The sequence below is a fragment of the Brachyhypopomus gauderio genome, chromosome 12, assembly GCF_052324685.1.
Source record: "Brachyhypopomus gauderio isolate BG-103 chromosome 12, BGAUD_0.2, whole genome shotgun sequence".
Lineage (NCBI taxonomy): Eukaryota > Metazoa > Chordata > Actinopteri > Gymnotiformes > Hypopomidae > Brachyhypopomus > Brachyhypopomus gauderio.
The window spans coordinates 6,584,351-6,606,657 of NC_135222.1; the positions used below are offsets into that span (position 1 = coordinate 6,584,351).

Consider the following 22,307-nt stretch of genomic DNA (forward strand, 5'->3'; position numbering starts at 1 on the left):
GGGCAGGGGGGGTAATTGCCACCCCAACAGAGCCCTTGCTACCCCTACTGCCACCCCACTGGAAATGGTAAATTTAAGAGAAAATACGTGTTTCCTTTCGTTCCATCATTTGTATATGGACCCCTCTGATAAAGCCTTGCTCACCCTTTGGCCACCCCTTGAAAAAAAGTCTAGCTCCGCCATTGCTGACATGCAAAATAGCCAATGATGATTTTAAATACAAAGTAGTTTTTAGCATTAATTTGATTATTATGCACAGTCTTTGAAAGTTTACATGAAACTTGCCCTTATTAGTATCAACATTTGTGCTATATCATTTGTATAATCTAAGTCATCCAAAACAACATGGATTTGAGTGTTTTGAAGTTGTAAGGTCATAAGGTTAGGTCAGATCCTCCTCACAGATTAGAGTCGTCTATGTAATTGCTGGAATAGTTTAGCCTTGTTAAATTGTCTGCACAACATGACTGACAAAATAGCGCACATGTGCCTTGTACATTGAAAGGGCTGTCCTTTAGGATTCCATAGGGTTGTACAAGTTTGCTATATGACAGACCTCACTGTATAACAGGTCTCACTATATGACAGGCCTCACTATAAGGCAGCCCTCACTATATGACAGACCTCACTGTATAACAGATCTCACTATATGACAGGCCTCACTATAAGGCAGCCCTCACTATATGACAGACCTCCCTGTATAACAGGTCTCACTATATGACAGGCCTCACTATAAGGCAGCCCTCACTATATGACAGACCTCCCTGTATAACAGGTCTCACTATATGACATGCCTCACTATAAGCCAGCCCTCACTATATGACAGGCCTCACTCTGACAGGCCTCACAATATGGCAGGCCTCACTATATGAGAACCCTATTCTGACCAGTTTCACATTTCACATCACATTGCTTTTTCTATGCTATATTTTACTCTAATTTGTTCAATCTATTAAAAAACAACACATTATCTCAAAATTCCACGAATTTGTTTTTCCTTTAAAAATTAAATGGCAAATGCAGTAAAGTAATACAGTGCAATAATCCAGTGCAAATAACATTACAAATGTAATAATGCAGTGCAAATGAATTGACAAATATAATACTGCAGTGTAAATTACATTCAAGGCCAAAAACTCTTGATTGGGTTTATAGCTCAAATCTGCTTAGTTTGTCTGATGAAATGTCTCCATCTGTTGGATATAACTGGTTTCACCACTTTGTTAACAGCAAGTAGACACACCATTTGAGATACCAGTCAGATAAATAGATAGATACATTTATATATAGCATATATATTTAGTTTTAATGTATAACAATGTTTTCATGGTTTCAGGAAAGATGCTTCAGTTTGTTTTATTACAATACTGGAGAGGTATATAGTCAATATAGATACACATGGCAACATAGCACCTCGCTGGAATGTTGGTGGGTTGTTGTTTTTGGCATTTTCCTTTTTTTATTCTGAAATGTGATGTACATAAAGCATCCAATGGAACTACCAGTATCTACTGTTTCACAAAAACAAGTCTGACCTCTCTCAAGAGCTGCAGGCAAGTCTGAACTGGCATGTTGTTTTTCTGTTTCTTTTACAAACAAACCTTTCTAGCCATCTCACATTTTCATAATGATTCTTGGAAAAAGAGAAATATAAGACACGGCATGTGTATGCAATTGGGCACCTTTGTTTGCACAATTCATTGGACCCAACTCAACGTAAAGGGCATGTATGGTTTTCAAGAGTTAACTGTTTGTGGGCGGGATGAAAGGGGAGGGAGTAAAGAGGGGGTTGGTATGCAGAGCCCACTGCTCCTCCCACAGCCAATGAGATCTCCCATTTTAGACTCAAGCTGCCACACAAGTACACACATGCATGCACACATACACTGTCAGACAGAGGCAGTGGGCCTAGCAGACAAAATCAGGATATGACATCATTCACAGGAAGACAAGCCAAACAAGTTTTCTCTCTGTTCATTGCGTCTTTTTTTTTGCTTGCTTTTTTGAGGCAATTTTAAGTGAATGGGTTTGCTGATGAGTGATAGACAAAAGGTTTCTTCAGAGGACAGACCCAGAGTGATCCATGTCCTCTTGGAGATAAACAGAGACTGAGGAATTCTCCCCTGCTTCCCACAGATCCCCACAGCATTCCAAACGTTCAAAGCGGGACTCAAGCCAGGTACTGTAGGGAAGGGTTTTTTTTCTACCTCTCTTTGACGCATACACATTGTCTAAACATATCATAAACTGCTTTTACTTTGCTTAAAGTTACATAGCTTATAAAATACTCACGATTTCAACTAGTTATCACGTAGTAATGTCCATGAGAACATACAAACTTAAAAGTCTGCTGAAGCATGTGATATGAGTGCATGAGAGCAGTGTGCACAAAACGCTCTTTTCTGAATACTCCCCTGCTCATTACATAACACGCTGCTATACTGTTGAAGTTTTATGAAGTATTGTTCAGCTTTAAGACTGTAAAATCAACCCACTTTCTTAGAGATCAGGGTCCCTCATGAAACCATACAGCCACTGTGGGTGTGTGTGTGGTGTGGGGGAGTGGGTCATACTTTATGAAATGCACCTATTGGCTCACATGTGTACGAAGCATTTGTAGGTGAAATATTTTACTTGGATAACAGCATTCATGAGGGAGACCCTCGTTTGAAAGAAGGTGAGAAGGAGAAGGAGAAAGACGCACACAGACATGACGCAAGCCCAGAAAACAAAGAGGCTAGAGCCTCCAAGCTCATTTTGGAGCTCTCCTCCGATGTCTGTATACAGAATCATTTCACAGTGGAAGTCTGTGGCTGGACTGTAAAACATGCTTCTTTTCTGCCAAGGGGGAGGGGCTAATTCCAGATCTGCCATGTGATTTGCTCAGGTGAAATGGCTGAGTAGGAATCATGGGTACAAAAGAGTGTCAGAAGAGGATGTGAACAGGCTAAGAGAGTTCGGGTTAAGTCCATGACCATGACTATAGCGCTTCCAATCAGAGTGCACAGATATGGCAGAAATGAACATGTCTGTACCATTGTGTATCAATGATGCATCAATTTCAGTTAGACCAGTTTAACTTGTGACTTCTTATGAGAGACAACAAAAGCATCGTGTGTTGTTTATCTCTTGCATTTTCAATGACAAATATCTTTTTAATAATTACTATTAGGTGTTAATTAGACTGACCTTACCTCCATTAAGGAATGTATATCCAGTCCTTTACCTTTTTAACCTAGTCAAATCTACCCGCAGAGAAATGTCAGTTATTTAGTGATATTTTTCTTCATTAGATGCTTTCCCAGATACTGTGGTTCATGTCTCCTAGTTTATTATCTGTCATATATTATGGTAATTTAACCACCAGAGCTGAGTGTTTTCTTAACCAAATCATAATTAAGATCAAGGAGAACCCAAATTGAAGTATTTATGTGGGTGTTTGGTATGTTTATAGCAATGCAGCCTGTGGCTAGCACTTATTTTTATATGCTGAATTTGTCCACTTTTCCTTCCTTGCATTGATATATGTTACAAAAAACAAAACAAAAAAAACATTTAGTGGCTCTAAAATATTTGCAGTGGAAACATTATAAACTCTATACATTCAGGCTATGTATTTAGTAAACCTACATTTATTTTATTTATTTATTTCTTTTAAATGGATCAGATGATGTTAATTTTCTCCCTTTGTCTATACTCTAGAATCTTTTCTAAGTTGATGGAATAGAAGACCAGACCTTCAGCTCTCCAGCCATCCTGACCATCAGTGGTTCAGATTCTTCTTTTGGACTCAGTCCAAAGACATGGCTCTGTGCCTGGGCCAAGTCTTCAGCAAAGACAAAACCTTCAGGCCTCGAAAGCGATTTGAGCCCGGGACTCAGCGCTTTGAACTGTATAAAAGAGCACAGGCATCGCTGAAGTCTGGCCTGGACCTCAGAAAGGTCGTGCAGCTGCCCGAGGGAGAGAACATTAACGATTGGATTGCTGTACATGTCGTGGACTTCTTCAACCGCATCAACCTGATCTATGGGACCGTTAGTGAGTTCTGCACGGAGAGGAGCTGCCCAGTTATGTCCGGAGGACCCCGTTACGAGTACAGATGGCAAGATGGCAGCCAGTATAAGAAACCGACCAAACTCCCAGCTCTCCAGTACATGCACCTGCTGATGGACTGGATTGAAACACTCATCAACAACGAGAACATCTTCCCTACACGCGTAGGTGTGTGTGAGCCCCATGGTCTTCTCCCTGAGATGTTTGCATGCTGATCATTCACTCTTAGAATGAAACTGAATTCAGCTATGGGAACTGGGGTGTATCAAGTTAAGGTTCTATGCAGCAACTAGCAAGTGCATGTAAACATGCATCTAAAAATCATATTGTGTGACTATGTTGCCATGGTTTTGCATTAGGCAAAGAGAATATCCAATGCTGGATCATCAAAGTGCTTTGAAAAATTAGAAATTTAACAAAACAGAGAGTACAATACTGCATTACTATTGGAAACACTAATGTTGATCTGTGTAAAAGCATTCAAATATATATATATTTGCCATGCTACAGTATCTAGATCACTGGACATGTAAATCAGTTAAGCAAAATATATACTGTATATTCTTGAAGTAAGTCTTAATATGTACCTAAACAAGAATATTTCTATATCTTACTCCAAGTTGATAATGATCGCATTTATGTTTGTTTGTTTCAGGGGTGCCTTTTCCAAAAAACTTCCAGCAGGTGTGTAAAAAGATAGTAAGCCGACTCTTCCGTGTGTTTGTGCACGTGTACATCCATCACTTCGACAGCATCTGCAACATGGGAGCAGAAGCTCACGTCAACACCTGCTACAAGCACTACTATTACTTCATCTCTGAGTTTAGTCTCATCGAACAGTCTGAACTGGAGCCACTGGTAAGAACAATATTTAAACCTGGAGGATACATGGGTGATGTTTGAAGTTATGCAGTTTATTCTTTCTTAAAAGACGCACACAGCCTTCTGTCGTTAACAGGATGGTTTTAATCTGTTGTTTAGAAAAGGTGTTTATGCAAACCAGCAGTGTATCAAACAAAAATGTCATGTGTTTTCTTTTCCAACAGAGACCTATGACAGAGAGGATCTGTAACTGAAACAAGTGGGCAATTGAAAAACTTCCTACTTCCTGATAAATAAATGAGCCAAGAATCTCCAGGATTCTTATCATCTACAATTTGCCTTAAAGAATCTAAGAATTCTAGTTGTTGTATTAGAATTTAATGCTGCAATGTAAATGAGCCAAGGAGACAAATAACTGTTTCAAAAATGCTGTTCTTTCACAAAATAATGTCATATTCTTTGCCAGTATGTGCCGGTATCAAATGTGCCAATATCCTTTTTTTTTACAGTTAATTTTAGAATGTTTACTTACACAAGAAATTTCAAACAGGCAACTTTTATTAAAGTCTTAGAATTATAGCCTAGCATCACAATAGGTGCAAGGGTCAATGTATCTTATTGTATCTTACAAAGTCATCCTCTTAACACAAGACTTTTGCTATAATCTATGAACCAAGAACTACAGTTTTTGTTACCTTCTACATGTGAAATATATGAATAAACATGAATATTTACATTTTTGGGCATTCTATAATTTCTAGATTATTTAGAAACTTTGTTATATTGTCATACTTTGTGTCTGAAAAGGAGCTTTTTGCATGGCATTTGCAAGATCTAAGCTACTGATATGTCAGAGCAATACAGGGATGTAACATTCTTTTTCCATTCTTCTGCAAGTTCCACAGCCCAGGGTTTTTTTTTTTTTCTTCAAATCTATAAAACAAACCAAAATTACATTGTGTAGGTTGCCCTTTCTTTTAGTTATGCTTGCTTGTAGAGATCTATTTTAATGACATGGTTTTAACACCTTTCCTTTATAAATCAGATGAACTAATGTGTTTATAGACCCTGGCAGAAGGAACAGAGCTGTGTAGAGTGTAGTGATTTCAGCAGTGGAGTCACATGGGAGAAGTTTGGGAGGTTGTGGACAAGATGAGCAGCAGCATATTGAAAGCTTTGTGGAGGAGAAACGCCATATAAGGAAAAGCCTGCAAATACAAGTTACAGGAGTCAAGTCTGGAGACAAAGCCCTGAGGAGCTGCAGTGAGACTATCTGGCTGAAGGTGAGACATTCCAGGCTGCATGGCAACATGAGTCCTGAAGATGAGACCCACACAAGAGAAGTCATGCCAGTGGTCTGCAAGTGTTGAGAACAGAAGATATATGTCCAGAATTAAGAGGGATTTCCTGGTAGATGGCCTGCCCTAAAAAACATCCCCCCACACACACTCACCGGCCACATAGGTATAGCTTGCTAGTACCTGTTGGACCCCCTTTTGCCCTCAGAACTGCCTTAATCCTTTGTGGCATAGATTCAACAAGGTACAGGAAACATTCCTCAGAGAGTCTGGTCCATATTGACATGATAACATCACACAGTAGCTGCAGATTTGTCGGCTGCACATCTATGATGCTAATCGCCCGTTCCACCACATCCCAAATGTGCACTATTGGATTGAATTCTGCTGACTGTGGTCATTCGAGTACAGTGAACTCATTGTCATGTTCAAGAAACCAGTCTGAGATTATTCCCGCATTATGATATGGTGCGTTATCCTGCTGGAAGTAGCCATCAGAAGATGGGTACACTATGGTCATAAAGGGATGGACATGATCAGCATCAATACTCGGGTAGGCTGTGATGTTGACACGATGCTCAATTGGTACTAATGGACCAAAAGTGTGCCAGGAAAATATGCCCCACACCATTGCACCACCACCACCAGCCTGAACTGTTGATACAAGGCAAGATAGATTCATGCTTTCATGTTGTTGACACCAAATTCTCACCCTACCATCCGAATGTCGCAGCAGAAATTGAGACTCATCAGACCAGGCAACGTTTTTCCAATCTTCTATTGTCCAATTTTGGTGAGCCTCTGCAAAATATAGCCTCAGTTTTCTGTTCTTATCTGATAGGAGTGGCACCCAGCGTGGTCTTCTGCTGCTGTAGCCCATCTGCCTCAAGGTTCGACGTGGTACTTATGCAGAAACGCTCTTCTGCATGCCTCATTGTAACGACTGGTTATTTGAGTTACTGTTGCCATTCTATCAGCTCGAATCAGTCTGGCCATTCTGCTCTGACCTCTGGGATCAACAAGGCATTTGCGCCCACAGAACTGCCGCTCACTGGGTATTTTCTTTTTTCCTGACCATTCTCTGTAAACCCTAGAGATGGTTGTGTGTGAAAATCCCTGTAGTCGATAAGCAGTTTCTGAAATACTCAGACCAGCCCGTCTGGCACCAACAACCATGCCACCTTTCTTCCCCATTCTGATGCTTGGTGGTTTGACCTGCATCAGATCGTCTTGGCCATGTCTACATGTCTAAATGCATTGAGTTGCTGCCATGTGATTGGCTGATTTATTCTTTTGATCAGTGTCAATAAAGGGATCGAATTGCATGTGCATGTGCAAGCTAAATAGCCTATGAAGTACTCTGTGCAGATAAAGCATATATTTTTATAAGTGTCTTATGATTTAATACTAATCTTTTACTTTCTTGAATGCAATTGCATTCCAGTTGCAACTACAAATAATGCAATAATAAAAAATTTATTTAATAGTAAAATAGTTCAATGAATAAGCTTAAATGATTGTTACATTGCTTGAGATTTGCTCTATTGAGTGAAACTGTAATTACTGGGTTGCTCCAGTACTACTAGTGGAAGGTAAAACGGGCGGGCCACACTCTTGTTGTGTTTTCCACTGACTTCTCCGTCTGGCGCGTCTACGTCCACGCTGGAAGGAGGCAGTCGCCAGGCTTTTGGTTTCATTTGGGCACAGTTTCCAGGTTTGGCTCTTCTCATGTTTAATGGACAGGCTATTCTGTTACAACTGCAACTATTCTGTTACAACATCAAGTGTGCCGAGTCGTAGACTACTAGCCAGACGAAAAAAGTTGTTTGACTAGATAAGATACCGTCCATTTGCAGGCTGCGTGAAATAAGAGACATTACAAATACTAATTTTAGCGGGTAACTAGTTAAAACTGGCCTGCTCTGGGTTTGATATGTATCATTATTGTTATATATGATTATTGTTATGTATGATTAACTCATTAGTGAGCTACACAGGAGCCCTGTGTAGCCAGCAAAACATCGCTCCAGTTAGATAGTGTTCAGACTATATGCTAGCTAAGCAGCTATTCTCTACATCTTGCTTAGCTGGCTAGCTACTTTATTGTAATCATCTTAAATGTGTGTGTTTGTGAATGTGTGTGTGTGTCAGTTTGCTTTGCATAAATCTGACTGCAATGCTTTGAACTTGAATTAAATGTCAGCTAACGTTAGCTAGCTACCTAGCTAGCCGGTTAGCTAAGCCAGTATAATGTGTGAATAAGTCAGTATAACTGGCTGGTGTGTGAGTTACTTCTTGAAGGGTAATAACTAGAGTCGGTTAACCATTTCAACATAATTCACCACGTTGTCAAACTGTAAATCTTCCATGATTTATTCAAACCCGAGTAAATAAATGTCCAGTGCTATATTTAGCTGGGCTATGTCGCAATACTTGGCTAATTATTTGTGGTTGGATGTCAAGAATTATTATTGACGGCTGTGGTCCAACATGAGTTGATCTTAAGATCCGTAAGATGGGTTAGATCACCCATCCTCAACAAATCATCATTAAATCTCTCCAGCCTGGTTTATCTGAACGATGGTGAGACAGACTCAGCCCACGGACCTGCCAGCGTTCACACGCCAGGTAATGCAATTCCTAGACACTGTTTAAAAACCATAATGTTAATGTACTTGGGCCCTCTCATTTAATCAATACATTAAATATGGTTTTGATCATGTTAGTAGCCCAAAAGCGGGAGTGACATCTGTTCGCATAAGTCACATAAGTTAAATGTGCTAACGTGACTCACAGCTTTTGCGCTCTTTTTCTTCCTGGTAAGATGTCATATATATATATATATATATATATATATATATATATATATATATATATATACACACACACACACCTACCTACAAGTTCTTTGGCAGCTTTTATGTAACATTGAAGTATCAGCCATTCAAGGTCACTGCTTGGCCTTCTTGTAAATGCCAGTCAGCAGCTGACCAGTGATCACCTACCTGCCAGGAACATCAAATAAATGAAACTCTGTAATACCATATCTTGCCAGTCGCTTGGTCTATAATTAATCAGAACATAGTTTCGGGTGACGTATAGTGCCGTGGAGTCATTGAAACATTATGGTTGCATTATGTTTGATTGTCTCAGTTGAACAGTAACTCTTTGACGTCTGGACCGCCTGATTCTGATGCTTCTCACTCTACTGGTCCTCCTCACACCCATGGTGCCTCTCAAAATTCTTCAGGTACAGGTTCATCCTCTTAATGTAGTTCATCTCCACAGTGGACCTGAACTGAAAAAGGGGGGGAAGGTTCTCAATTTAAGTCAGAGAGATATTTTTTGTATTCACTGCACCCGGATCTGTGTTTTGCCTTCTAGCAGCGGTGACTGAGAGCAGTCAGCCAGTGGACATTGTGGGCTCGGGGATGCGCAGGAAGAAGAAACGCAGAACTCGAGCAGCAGACAGTTCCACAGACACGTTCAGCGGTACCTCCTTCTGACCATCCTGCCCCGTGTGCTCTGGTTCAGAACACTGTGTAATATGCCCATGAGAGCATGGAATGGGCTATTCACTACTGAATACACCATTACATTCCCCATGTATGTGAATGTGCGCTAGCGTTACCTGTGTCGGTGTGGGCTGTTCAATTTATGGGTAGTTTATTTTATTTTTTTTAATTATATATAAAAGGGAACAGGAAGAGGGTGTTGTCATTTACTATCTGGTGCACTACCTCTGTCATACAGATAGAACTCAACATGGACAGGATGATCTTGCGCAATGTTTTACAGCACTTCCTGTTCGTAAAAATTGAGGTTGCGCTAACACTGATGGTTCAATTGTAGATCTGTACAAGCTCACTGAGGAGGTGCTGGGTCAGGGGTCGTATGCTAAAGTCCAGGGCTGTGTGAACCTGCAGAATGGAAACGAGTTCGCTGTAAAGGTCAGACACCACAAAGTCCTCACAACCCTTTCAAACATGTCATCTTCAGCACTTGAGGTGAACTAACATGCAGTGTCTGGACCCAGATCATAGAGAAGAGTGCTGGTCACAGTCGGAGCCGGGTTTTCAGAGAAGTGGAGACATTATATCAGTGCCAGGGGAATAAGTAATGTCCTTCCTCTGTTCTCATGTCCTTGCAATTATAACTAACCAAACAATTAACCTGGTTTTATTATAGTAGACTGACACACTTAAGAACATCTCTCTGTGTTCCACTATAGGAACATTCTGGAGCTCATTCAGTTTTTTGAGGATGACCGTTGCTTTTATTTGGTTTTTGAAAAGCTATGTGGAGGTACAGCTCTTTCGGATATTGTCGATCATACCAGATTTCCTGAAAGAAGCTGAAGATGGCAGTTTCATTGCAGTTTTTCCTCTTTCTTTCTCTGTTTTTTTTCTTCCCTTCATTTTTACTTCCTCAGGTTCTGTTTTAACACACATCCAGAGGAGGAAGCACTTTGATGAGAGGGAGGCCAGTCGAGTGGTCAGGGACATAGCTCAAGCTCTGCACTTCCTGCACACCAAAGGTAGCACTTACTCATCCTGCCATTTACCTGTTCATACATGAAGGAAGACATCCATTGAATCTCATATACTCCTATTCCATCCTGTAGGAATTGCTCATCGGGATCTCAAACCTGAAAATATCCTGTGTGTATATGCTGACAAGGTATTTGCTTTTTCTACTGAATCTTTGTGCTATGAGTGATTTTATGGGAGATGTTTCTTTTGTTTACAGCATTTTCTTAAACTATCCAGATCCATTTATTCATTACTCACTGTGTTGTGGAGTTGTTTTGAATAGATAATACTTCGCTCTACTTCTTCTCTCCCTCAGTTTAAAACTTTATTGAAAACTCATCTTTTTTTCCCTTCATTTTTCCCCTGCACTTTCTTTCGGGCTCTGTGTAATTTGCTTTGTATTTGTAAAGCGACCTTGGGATTTGTAAAGGCGCTATATATAAGTTTAACTTATTATTACTATTATTATTATTATTATTATTATTATTATTATTATTATTATTATTATTATTATTATTATTATAAAATGGCAACTTTTAGTCATCAAGCTTCACATCACCAGTAACAAGGTAAAATGTGTTTATAGATTTTGGAACATTTAAAAATGTAGCAAATTAGCAATGTATAAGATTGTTCAGACTTTTTATCCAAAATGTGTAGAAGCCCTTTCATAAGCCCTTGTCTTTTTGGATATGGGTCTACAAATCTTTGCAACCTGTATGTGTGTTCATCCCGTCCTTCATGGTAGATCCACGCGGGCCTTGTCAGATTGGTTGGTGAGCGCCTGTGAACTGATCTACTCGGGTCTCTTCACAGATGTTGGATAGGGTTAAAGTCTGGAGTGGCTGGGTCACTCCGGGACGTTTAGAGACGCCCTGGAGACGCTCCAGTGTTTTGGCTGTGCGCTTCTGGTCATTGTCATGCTGAAAGGTGATCTGTTGCGTCATCCCAAGTTTGCCAGCATTCATTCATTCATTCATTCCACAGTTGTTACCAGTCCCCATGTCCTTCTCATTGAGTCGCATCCCTTAGCCTGATCCTGCCACCACAATGTTTCATTGTCAGGACGGTATCTTTCAAGTGATCTATAGTGTCTGTTTTTCTCTAAATATGGTTATTCTGCCCAACATTTTCTACTCATCGGACCACAGAAACCTTTTTTCTACATGTTGCCAGTGTCTTTTACATGCTGCTAACAAAACAGCCAGTTGTGCTCCCGTATGCCTTTCAGCAGTGGCTTTCGGCTTTCTACCATAATGAGCTTGATTGGCACAGTGATGGTTGTCCATCTACTCTGTTGTAGTGTCTCTGCACAGGACCTTTGGACGTGTTCTTGGAGCTGAGCGTTGACTGTTGAGATCTTTCTATTGAAGAGGCTTTGGTTTTTGTTTTCAGTGCAGTGTAAATTGTGGGCCTTTATAGACCCAGCTGTGTGTCATAACAAACCATGTCCAGTCAATTCAAATTGTAACGGGTAGACTCCATCTGAGTCTTGGATGCAAGAAAAACTAAAACAAACAGGATATGTCTGACCGTAGTTTGGAGTGCCACAGGAGTGAATGCCTTTCTGATTAAAAGATTTAAACCAAATGTTTTCACTGACAATGTAGTTCGGTCCAAGTATGGACACACCTGCATGACAAGTTAGATATATCAGCAATTACAGCTGATTCAACGATTCAATGAGAAGCAAGGTGAGTAATATGTGTGTCTGTGCACGTGTGTGTGTCTGTGCACGTGTGTGTGTGCGCACGTGTGTGTGTGTGTGTGTGTGTGTAGGTGTCTCCTGTGAAGATCTGTGATTTTGACCTGGGAAGTGGCGTAAAGCTGAGCAGTGCCTGTACTCCCATAACTACACCTGAACTTACTACACCGGTACAGACACACAACCATAACTACACCTGAACTTACTACACCGGTACAGACACACAATCATAACTACACCTGAACTTACTACACCGGTACAGACACACAACCATAACTACACCTGAACTTACTACCTATTTAAAAAAGGCGTAACTACAATCGTTTGTGTTTTGTAGTTACTGGTAAAAAGGAATGTTTACCAAATAGAATATGTACCTATATACTATACCTTTCAAATAAGTACCTAACATTGTTAATAGTAAGACCCATCTTTAGAATAGATTTGATTAAGACAATATAAGATACTGGGCTTTCTCCCGTTAGTGTGGCTCTGCTGAATACATGGCCCCAGAGGTGGTAGAGGTCTTCACAGATGAGGCATCGTTCTACGATAAGCGCTGTGACCTCTGGAGCCTTGGGGTCATCCTCTACATCCTGCTGAGTGGCAGCCCACCTTTCACTGGCCACTGTGGCACTGACTGTGGCTGGGAACGAGGAGAGACCTGCCGTGCCTGCCAGGTGGGACCCTCTCCCTGCCCGCTTTACTGGAAGCTCCTTTGTCAGTACAGTTGTAAACTGCGGAACGTCTGTTGCTGTGAGGTCCTTAGTTAGCCACCCTCCAAATCTCTATCAGAGTTCATATCAGGTGCCATTTTACTACTGTGGCTGTGTCGCTGCTGTGTTGAGATTGGCCCACCAACCAAATAAGGTCATTCGATCATGTAAATGGCTGACTGGCAGAACAAATGGGCTACAGTCTACAACTATCCAGCAACAAAATCAACTTGTAAGATGGAAGTGCCTCATTAGTGGCCTCGATAAAGGTATAAACTATTTCTAGCAAAGTCTAGGTGTTTCTAGCAAAGTTCATATGCACCAGACATGAATTACCCAACAATATCACACTCAAGTTTCCCCCCATTTACATTTTTCAGTTTTTTAACGCAGCACTCAACCTTCATAAGAACAAAGCCTTAATCTAATGCACGCTTCAGTGGACCACCTGACCCAGAGGGGTGTTTGAAAAGGGCCATTCTATCCTGCTGTACAGAACAACCTCTTTGAGCGGATCCAAGAGGGCAAATACGAGTTTGATGAGCGGGACTGGGCCCACATCTCTGACTGCGCCAAAGACCTCATCTCCCGTCTGCTGCAGCGGGATGCCATGCAGAGGCTGAGTGCTGTCCAGGTCCTGCAGCACCCTTGGGTGCAGGGGGTGAGGCTGGGCTCCATCACATCCTCCAACACATCCACCCTGGGTGGGGGGAATCTTGTGAGATTCATCTGTGGTTTTGTTTTTTGTGTTTTTCCCTCGTAGAACGCTCCAGAAAGAGGCCTTCCAACACCACATGTCTTACAGAGGTATTTATCTTTTTTGGGTGTTTGTTTTGAATAATTCTGGAAGTTGTAAAGTAGATATAACTGTCTGTACAATAGTGGTCTCCACAAATATTGACTTTCTCTGGTAAACAAGCAAAAAAAGCCCCCTTGCTTTATTCTTTTTATCCATGTACATAATATTATTTTGAATGATAGAAAAGAAGGGATAAGCAGTACATTTAATTAATAATTAATTTTATAGGCTGTTTTGTTTTAAAATACCCTCCAGGGGATTTGTATTGAGTTTGTGTTGTAACGTGCGTGTGTGTGTTAGGAACTGCAGCACTAAGGACCTGACCCAGTTTGCAGCGGAGGCCATGGCCTTCAACAGACAACTGTCCCAGCAGGACGAGGAGCAGCAGGAAGACTGTGCAACCATCGTGTGCTCCATGAGACTCTCGCCCCCGTCCAACTCGCGCCTGGCCCGTCGCAGGGCCCAGTCTCTCGCCCTGCGCAGCACCAGCCAATACCTGGCCTCCGCCCCGGTGCCCGAGTGACCCGGTCCATGCCGTAAACGGGGAGACGTGGGCTTGGCACCTGTGTTTGGCTCTGAAGTGCACTCAAAGCCAAAGCTATTGACGATTTGCTACATTTGAGCCTGAGTGAACTGATCCTCGTATATAAATATGCCCACGCTAGTGTATTATCTTCTTGACCCTAAACGTAAGCACTTGCTACAGCTATCGCTCTGGTTTCAAGGGTTAATACAGGTCAGCCAGTCCGAGCTAGGGATATGGAGGATAACATGACCAATGATATTTCTCTGAAAATCCTTTCTTTGGTTTCATAATCCATGTACATATCTGATGTATCATGCAGTACATCAGTAAAGTGCATGGGAAGCAGTCAAAGATTCTTGAATATTTAAATATTTATTACCAAATATTTGTGGCTGACAACATGGGATCAGCCAACTATAAAGGTGCTTGGTTAGAAGGGAAAGTATTAATACCATGATTTTAATTCAGTTACTAGACCAGTACTTCAGTACTTATTTTGATTCATTTTAGTTGATTGGGAGGTGTTTTAGTTAAACCACTGGGGGCTTTTGCAGTATTTTTTATGAATTCTGTTTTATGTACTCTGTTTTAGTTTAATTGCATTGAAAATTGTAATTTTCAAAAGCCAAAATGAACAATGTCATGACAGCACTTGAAATTTATTTCATGACACGGCTGCCTTTATGAAAACACAGTACAGTAATGGTATCTGGACTTCATAGCCACATATCTGGACTTCATAGCCACATAAAATGTTTACCGCGAATGCACTTTGCACATTGTTTTTGCACAACTTTTCATGGTCAAATCTCTCAACAATGTTACAGACTCAGTAGGTAGCATGTTTATTATTCTGACCTGTCAAGTGTTCCAGAGCAAAAGTGACGGCTTCTCTCAGTGTTGAATGTTGAGGTTTTTCTTGTTTTGTCTTGTATGTTTATTTTTCCAGTGTTTTATACTGTATATTTGGTTTTACATATTTTTAAATTACGTATGTAATGTTTCAACAGTGAATACATTTCTTAAACAGACCTCATTCTTGTGTCTTGACAATGTGCAGGGTGTAATATATGTACTAATCAAGACTGTAAGTGCTGAAGGCACTTGAACATACCAGCAGTGTAACTTGTTCTTTTGCCATTAAAAAAATTATGGAAGCATTGTTGAATGTAGTATTTAATCAAAAAGAAACACTACCTCAAAGCAAGAAGAGAATAAAAAAAAAAATTAAAAAGTACTTAAAATGTTAAACTAATGCAAAAACTAATTTCATTATATGTAGTGAAACTTTCACTGCACTGAAAACCCAATGCACTTGAAGACATTATATCTAGAGTTCCCTTGTGTGCAGGATGCTATGCGAGTTACAGACTAGATGGTTTTGGAAACATGTTTACCTTTTGATGGCAGAAGAAGATGATGTCCTTTTTATTTCATCTTATATTTCCTTTACCTGTACTCAAGTGGCTTTAGGTGGTTGGGGCAACATCGACATTTTGGAAGCAGTCCTACATGTATATTAATATTTTACTAAAAATAACCATTTGTATTTAATCTTGAAATATTTTACATATGCTAACTAATCTCTCCAGCTCTCAAATATGATGGCTTTCTCCTTTTTTGTGGCAGTACCTGATATGGAAACTAAGAAATCTCATGAGGTCAGTGAATTTATTTTTATGTAAACATTCAAAAATGTATAAATACGTTTTTGGAACAGGGTTCATTCTTTCCATCTGTTGTGTAATGCTTTATGTGATTGCCATAGACACTTTATTCTCATAGAAAATGAGCAGGTTTTATTTGGCAGCCACAACCAAAGATCAGGTGTTCATTCATATTTTAGGTACCAAGGTGGCATGCCACGCCTGCATCCTCTTTTCACCAGAAGCAGTCTATTTAATCAAATGATCTTTGGGTTTTCTGTAAATCTAATGATTTGATCCATACTTTGTGTGTATAAAAGATGTCGATCATGGTCCTGTTTCCCCAAACTCATCACAGAGCAGTTTAAACGAGAGTGTTCTGTGTAATACTATTAATATGTCATTTAAAGCTGATTTGATGGCACTTTTGGGGTAACCCATCCCAGAAAGGTGCTCAGATGTTCTCAAAGGTCTGTCTCTTTTATTGTGCTGTTTTATGTACATGTTGATTCAAAGAGTTTCTTGTATTTATTTGTGTCGTTATCCCACATAGCATGAGGACATAACCTCATTATACGCCTGCTCTTTATCATAGCTGTGTAGGAAAAGTTAACGCTTTTTTTCTTCAAGGCTCTTGTGCAATCAAACACTGTAACAGGAGTAAAATAAGTACTTTAAGAATGTTTTTTTTTATGTGAGAAATTATCTAAACAGTTATCCATCTTTTGCACAAAGATTTTTGTTGTGCATGTGAAGCTAAAATATAACATACCTTATACCCTAAATGTAAAACATTAAGCATATTTTTGAGTTTTACTTGGAATATATTTCGTATTAGTTTGGCTATTTAAATGTAATTACATTTAATTTTAAAATATAAGATGATCATAAACATATTTGTGATGTTCCAGTTGTATTAAAATCTGGACCTCATATCCAAATCCGCTCCTGGATTTTGTCATCACTTGTAGTTGACTAAATGATTAATGTATCTGGTTGGCCACTTTGTCGTCACACCTGGGTCCCAGGTAAAGGGAGGGTGGAAAATCTGTAGGACCTGGGGGGACTGTGATTTGAATACCTATGTCTAGACCTATCAATATTAATTGAGATGATAGCGCCCCACGTGGGTGAAAAAAAATCACCGTTTCAGACGTTTAAGACGCTCGTTGACGTGGGTTCGGAGTGGTTGTGCCAGCACACGTCAGCACCGTCTACCACGCTTGGAGGAGCGCTGCTGTGCGCTCTGCGGCGACTAGCTGCGCTTTTACGCGTAGGACCGGCGTAAAAGTTCTTCAGTGCGATCTCATAAGGCTTGCAGTAACAACATTTCATCTTAATCGTTTTGGTGAGTCTAAAATACTCTATTCTAGATGAAAGAACAACATATTACATGTACAATAAATGTCATTATTAAACTCTAATTATTAATGGATGGTTAACATTTAACGTCATTGAGTTTATAAACTTCAAACGCATTTGAAGTCCTTATTATTGTGATAAAGTTTAGCAACAAATGGCAACACTTTTCACAATCTCGGACAATGAAAGCCAATTCAAATCACATTTCACATTTCTGAATAAAACATCAGGGCAGAATAATGATGATTTTAGCACTCATAATGCTGAGTTTCTATGAGTTCAGTTTCTAAAAGTGTAGTCTATAAATCTTGGTTTCACAACTTGTGAATGAATGAATGAATGTTCAATTTATACAGAGCCTTTCAAGATACCCAAGTTTAGTTGTTTAAACAAAGACTACTCAATCATTGATATTTTTGTAGCATAGTCACTCAAATTCAACAAGTAAATCTGTACCTTGTGGTCTTTATCTTTTCTTCTTAGCCAGTAACAAAACTTTGTGCTTCTAGTGAAATTACTTGTATGCTTGATAAATTCTTTATACAGTCCCTTACAGCAACATATGCCACTATTGTGTTGTAAATGTGATTTTTAATCTCAATTAAAACTTATCCTGGTTAAATAAAATTTTATAATATGTCAATATGTGTGTAAGATCTGTCCACAGATATAAGAAGTAATACAGTGCAGTAATTTGTTCACTTTCAAACCATCGCTGCAGAATTGTCTGGACCTCTCTTTACTAACTGAATTGATCTTCTCAGGTGTTGCCACTGTAACGACACAAGAAACAACTGGACAGATATTACCACAGCAACAATTGCTGGGCTACTGTCAGGCACACTAATTATGCTCTCTAATTCTCTTCGTGCCTGTCTGCTGCTGTAGCTTTGTCTTTCTTTGTCTGTCTTTGTTTCTCTAGTTACCTCGAAAAGTGAGGGTGTTCTGGGAGTTCTAGGAGGGTGTGTGTGGCCCTGGAGAGAATACACTTTGCTCTGATATAGACTCACCTTTGGCTGGACAGGGCTGCCATGTGGCTGTATGACATTATAGAGGACCTGCCTTCCCCAGCTGTGTGCTGTGCCTGTGGACTTTGCATCATGCTAGCAGGCATCAACATCACTGTGGTGGGGGCTCTTGGATTAACCAATCTGGTACACTGGAACAATTCTGCCATCATCGCTGGGCCCGTCCTTTTGCTGATCGCACTGTTTTTTTTCGGAGTCTATTGCATGTTCAGTCCCCAACCCTACAATTCTAGTTCCAGAAAGGGTTCTTTGCAGAACTCATTTGGCGTAGTGAGAAGTGATGGAACCTCGTTTGAGATGGAACCAGGAGAGCAGGACGCCCACAGACATCCACCCCAGCCAGACCAGCTCTTCATGCTGGTGCCTCCTTTCCAGCACCACCCAGCTACATACGGACACCACCCACAGATGAAAGACCATTAACTCAAAGGTACATCTTCGCCCTTTTAGTCTTCGCCAAGGGACGACACCGATCCTCACAGGCCCTCGCACAAGCGCATGATGAATAAGATATGTAATGTGTACATTCACACTTTTATCCAACACATCAAAAGTCTTGAGAGGCTTAACAAGGTTTGACATTTTTCTGGAAAAGGTTTGACTTGAAGCTATCGCTCACTCTCATGTGGCAAAAGCGAAAAGCACTTCATCGTCCCAGGAGTCCGAGGGAGCAACAGTGACGCTGCACTTGGGGTGGGAGGTTCTAGCATCACGCTGTCCCCTGTCAGTCACAGCAACATGAGCCAACTGTGGATGGGGCTGTTTGCGATTGGTAGTCGTTGTGTGACAAGGGAGAGCAGTGGGTGGGAATTTACTTAATGACTGAAGTTGGGAGAAAAATTTTATAAAAATCACAGCTATGACTCTTAAAAGGGAGACAAGAAATCTACCTCGTCCCACTGATTCACTGTGGCTCAGTGACTTGATGCCTCCTATCAAAAGGTATTACATTATTTGCGAACGTCACTGTTTAAAAAAGTTTAGAACTTTTTGATTTCAATTAAATTCAGTATTTAAATTACATTCATTAGTTACATTACATTCATTATTTAAATTACATTCATTGTTTAAATGATATTCATTTGTATTTTACATCTGAATAAATATTGCATCTATTGGAATGCTGACTAATACATATATCTGACAAGTGTTATGACAAATTAAGCTAAATGATCCAAAAATACTGGAAAACTGAAAGTACACAAGTATACAGAAATTACCATGATTCATTTTCATAATGATAACGTAGAGCTTACTTTTTTATTTATTACTATGTTATTATTTTAACAATTTAATTAGATAATCTGTGAATATTCAGTGAACCACATCTCTTATTCAGAATCCCGATTTTCTTCCTTGATTATGAGTACTATTTGTCTCAAAACCTAACATTTGTTCTCGTTTTGTTTGTTATTACGACTTCTACTGTGTGCCTTGAAATGTAACATTTGTCTTTATGTTTATTTCATGTATAATATTAATATACAAAATATTACATTGTTGCCTTGAATCGTTATTTATTCACTATATTTGTGATTGTATGTTGAATTATAATATTTTAATAATAGTGTAATAATGAATGAATCTACTAACTACAGTTGAAATGTAAAGTTCTAAGGTTCTGCCCGACCTTTATCAATAATTGGTGCTTTTTTCACACAATCAATTTTATTTCAAACATACCTCAAGTCGTCTGCTGGTGTATGCGATTAAAGCTGTGCCCCAAGCAGCACCATTGGACACACATTGCGATTAAAGCTGTGACCCAAGCAGCAACTGGACTACCCGCACATTGAAATACCTGAAATGGGAACCCTGATATCTGTGAATACTATTATTGTATAAATGTATAATTATATTTACTTAATTCTTTATTATCATTTAATTTAATTCCCTTTCCAGACAGCACTATTATAACACTAATGGTGAGTATGGAATTGTGTCTATAAAGATGTGAGAGAGTATCAGCCATTCCTGTCATGACACTGAAGTCTGACGGTTTGGATTATGTGTGAGGACACTAGACTGTTCGTCTCCAATAGGCAGAGGGACTGATTTTCTTTAAACAAAACCACGTAACCATTCTGGCCGATTAAGCACCCATTTCTGGACTTCAAAGCAATCACTACAAGCAGTGAGGAGGTAGGCAAGCTTTAGCAATAATGGAAGTACAGAGCAAGCTGGTCAAATAATTATTAAAATAATATTAAATACATATAGAGGCATTAATCATTCATATTCTATGCTGAAGTCATACAACATTAGCTATATCATGTCCCTCAGAAATTTTCTTAAGGATTTATTTGAAAATCTTTGGAAAGATATGAAAAAGATATTTGATCTCAAACTGAAAATATATAAGAAATCAAATGTAAATGAATAAAAGGCAGGAAAAAATTAAATAGAAGTAAAATACAGACCTGCACTAAACAGAACTAAGATTCATAACAAGAAAATTTTATGATTACCTATTCATAAAAAATATCCACAACAAAATATGATTATAGAAATAAGCCGATCCTTTCACTATTCATGGCCTTATGCACTAAAACCTTGATCACCCATTATTTATAGGCTGGTATTGATCACCCATAATACATAGACTAGCCTTGGGGTCACTAGATTTGATAGATTTGAGGATGCAGGCATCAGTGCAGCATCGTGCTTCAAGGGGTCAGAAAGTCCTGTAACCATGCTGCAAAGGTCAAGAATTTATAAACAAGTAAATGCATTTTTAAAATAAAAATTTCATTTTTATATGAAAGTCAACATAAGGATTGACTAAAGTGACGTGATATGACTAAGCCAGGGTGTTTTTCTTAGGTCTAAATATTTTAGTATAATTTCAGTACTTGGTACTGCAGAGTATTGGAGATTTAGATATCAACCTTTGTCCTATGACCTATGACCTTGACCTTGATCTATGTCATATAAGGTACTAATCATGTCAAATCACATAATATTTGATTACATTTTCATTACACATGGCTGTGTTTTAACACTTTCCTAGTTAAAATGACATAGCACGTTATGATATCTGTCATTGTAATTTAGTGACAAAATGCTGATGATGACTTGAACATGGCTAGCTGGAAAACTAGATAAACATTAGCAATTAAAAAAATTGCTCAACATTATCTCTAGTGCTTGGGATGTGGTGGTGAAACAGACAGAAATACACTACTGCATAACACTGTTATAGTGGAGCCCTTAACAGTCATGACAATGTAATTTTGTGGGGACAGCCACAAGTGGTCAACAAAAGAAGTCTCTGATTCTCAATATTCTATATTCTGATTCTATATTTAACAGTGTCTTGTTAATGTGTTGTGGACAAATCTAATATATTGTTTCATGTCTTAGACAAGAGAAAATAAAAACCGAATGCTATCCATTGGGACTTCAAGCTATTAACTAATATTGAGTGCTCATTTAAGACCAAATCCCTGTGTCTTGATGTGAAACATTATTATGCAGACCATCTCTTTATTCCTAATTGATAGGAACATTATTCTGAAATAAAGAAAACAATAAATATAATAAATGTCTGCTCACTATATTTAAAGCTTTCTTATATAGGTTTTGCCCAATTATCAAAGAAAGCTAAGCCATAAGTCTTGAAAATCCTGTGTTCAGTGTTTGTTCCTGTTACAAAGTTATATGGCACAGATGAATTACATTAACTGTGTGCATGTCAAAACGGATGGCAGCTTAGACCAGGAAAGCTGTGAGCTATTATCCTAGAGAAAAACTCAGTCCCTTTAACCTGAGTGAAAGGAAACCAGGAGAGGGTCACATATATAAAATGCTAATTAGGTCT

The 22,307-nt window shown here is 39.3% G+C and overlaps 2 protein-coding genes across 2 annotated transcripts; both read left to right on the forward strand.

Annotated features, from left to right (window-relative positions):
- Positions 1 to 1,787: 1,787 nt before the first annotated feature.
- On the forward strand, positions 1,788 to 5,611 carry mob3c (MOB kinase activator 3C). Its single transcript, XM_077024712.1, has 4 exons — positions 1,788 to 2,179; positions 3,703 to 4,221; positions 4,709 to 4,911; positions 5,100 to 5,611. The coding sequence occupies exons 2-4, from the start codon at positions 3,804 to 3,806 to the stop codon at positions 5,127 to 5,129; spliced, it is 651 nt and encodes a 216-aa protein (XP_076880827.1). The 5' UTR covers positions 1,788 to 2,179; positions 3,703 to 3,803; the 3' UTR covers positions 5,130 to 5,611.
- Positions 5,612 to 7,759: 2,148 nt separating this feature from the next.
- Positions 7,760 to 15,611, forward strand: mknk1 (MAPK interacting serine/threonine kinase 1). Its single transcript, XM_077024715.1, has 14 exons — positions 7,760 to 7,887; positions 8,737 to 8,801; positions 9,327 to 9,423; positions 9,558 to 9,665; positions 10,026 to 10,123; positions 10,210 to 10,289; positions 10,405 to 10,478; positions 10,606 to 10,710; positions 10,798 to 10,853; positions 12,485 to 12,580; positions 12,896 to 13,090; positions 13,623 to 13,787; positions 13,890 to 13,933; positions 14,226 to 15,611. Exons 2-14 carry the CDS (start codon positions 8,754 to 8,756, stop codon positions 14,446 to 14,448), a joined length of 1,389 nt encoding a protein of 462 aa, XP_076880830.1. The 5' UTR covers positions 7,760 to 7,887; positions 8,737 to 8,753; the 3' UTR covers positions 14,449 to 15,611.
- Positions 15,612 to 22,307: the final 6,696 nt, after the last annotated feature.

Coding starts and splice junctions, on each gene's coding strand:
- mob3c (XM_077024712.1), top strand. CDS start 3,804: ATGGCTCTGTGCCTGGGCCAAGTCTTCAGCAAAGACAAAACCTTCAGG. Junction 4,222..4,708: donor CATCTTCCCTACACGCGTAG/GTGTGTGTGAGC, acceptor TGTTTGTTTCAG/GGGTGCCTTTTCCAAAAAAC. Junction 4,912..5,099: donor AGTCTGAACTGGAGCCACTG/GTAAGAACAATA, acceptor CTTTTCCAACAG/AGACCTATGACAGAGAGGAT.
- mknk1 (XM_077024715.1), top strand. CDS start 8,754: ATGGTGAGACAGACTCAGCCCACGGACCTGCCAGCGTTCACACGCCAG. Junction 9,666..10,025: donor TTCCACAGACACGTTCAGCG/GTACCTCCTTCT, acceptor GTTCAATTGTAG/ATCTGTACAAGCTCACTGAG. Junction 13,788..13,889: donor AGCACCCTTGGGTGCAGGGG/GTGAGGCTGGGC, acceptor TTTCCCTCGTAG/AACGCTCCAGAAAGAGGCCT.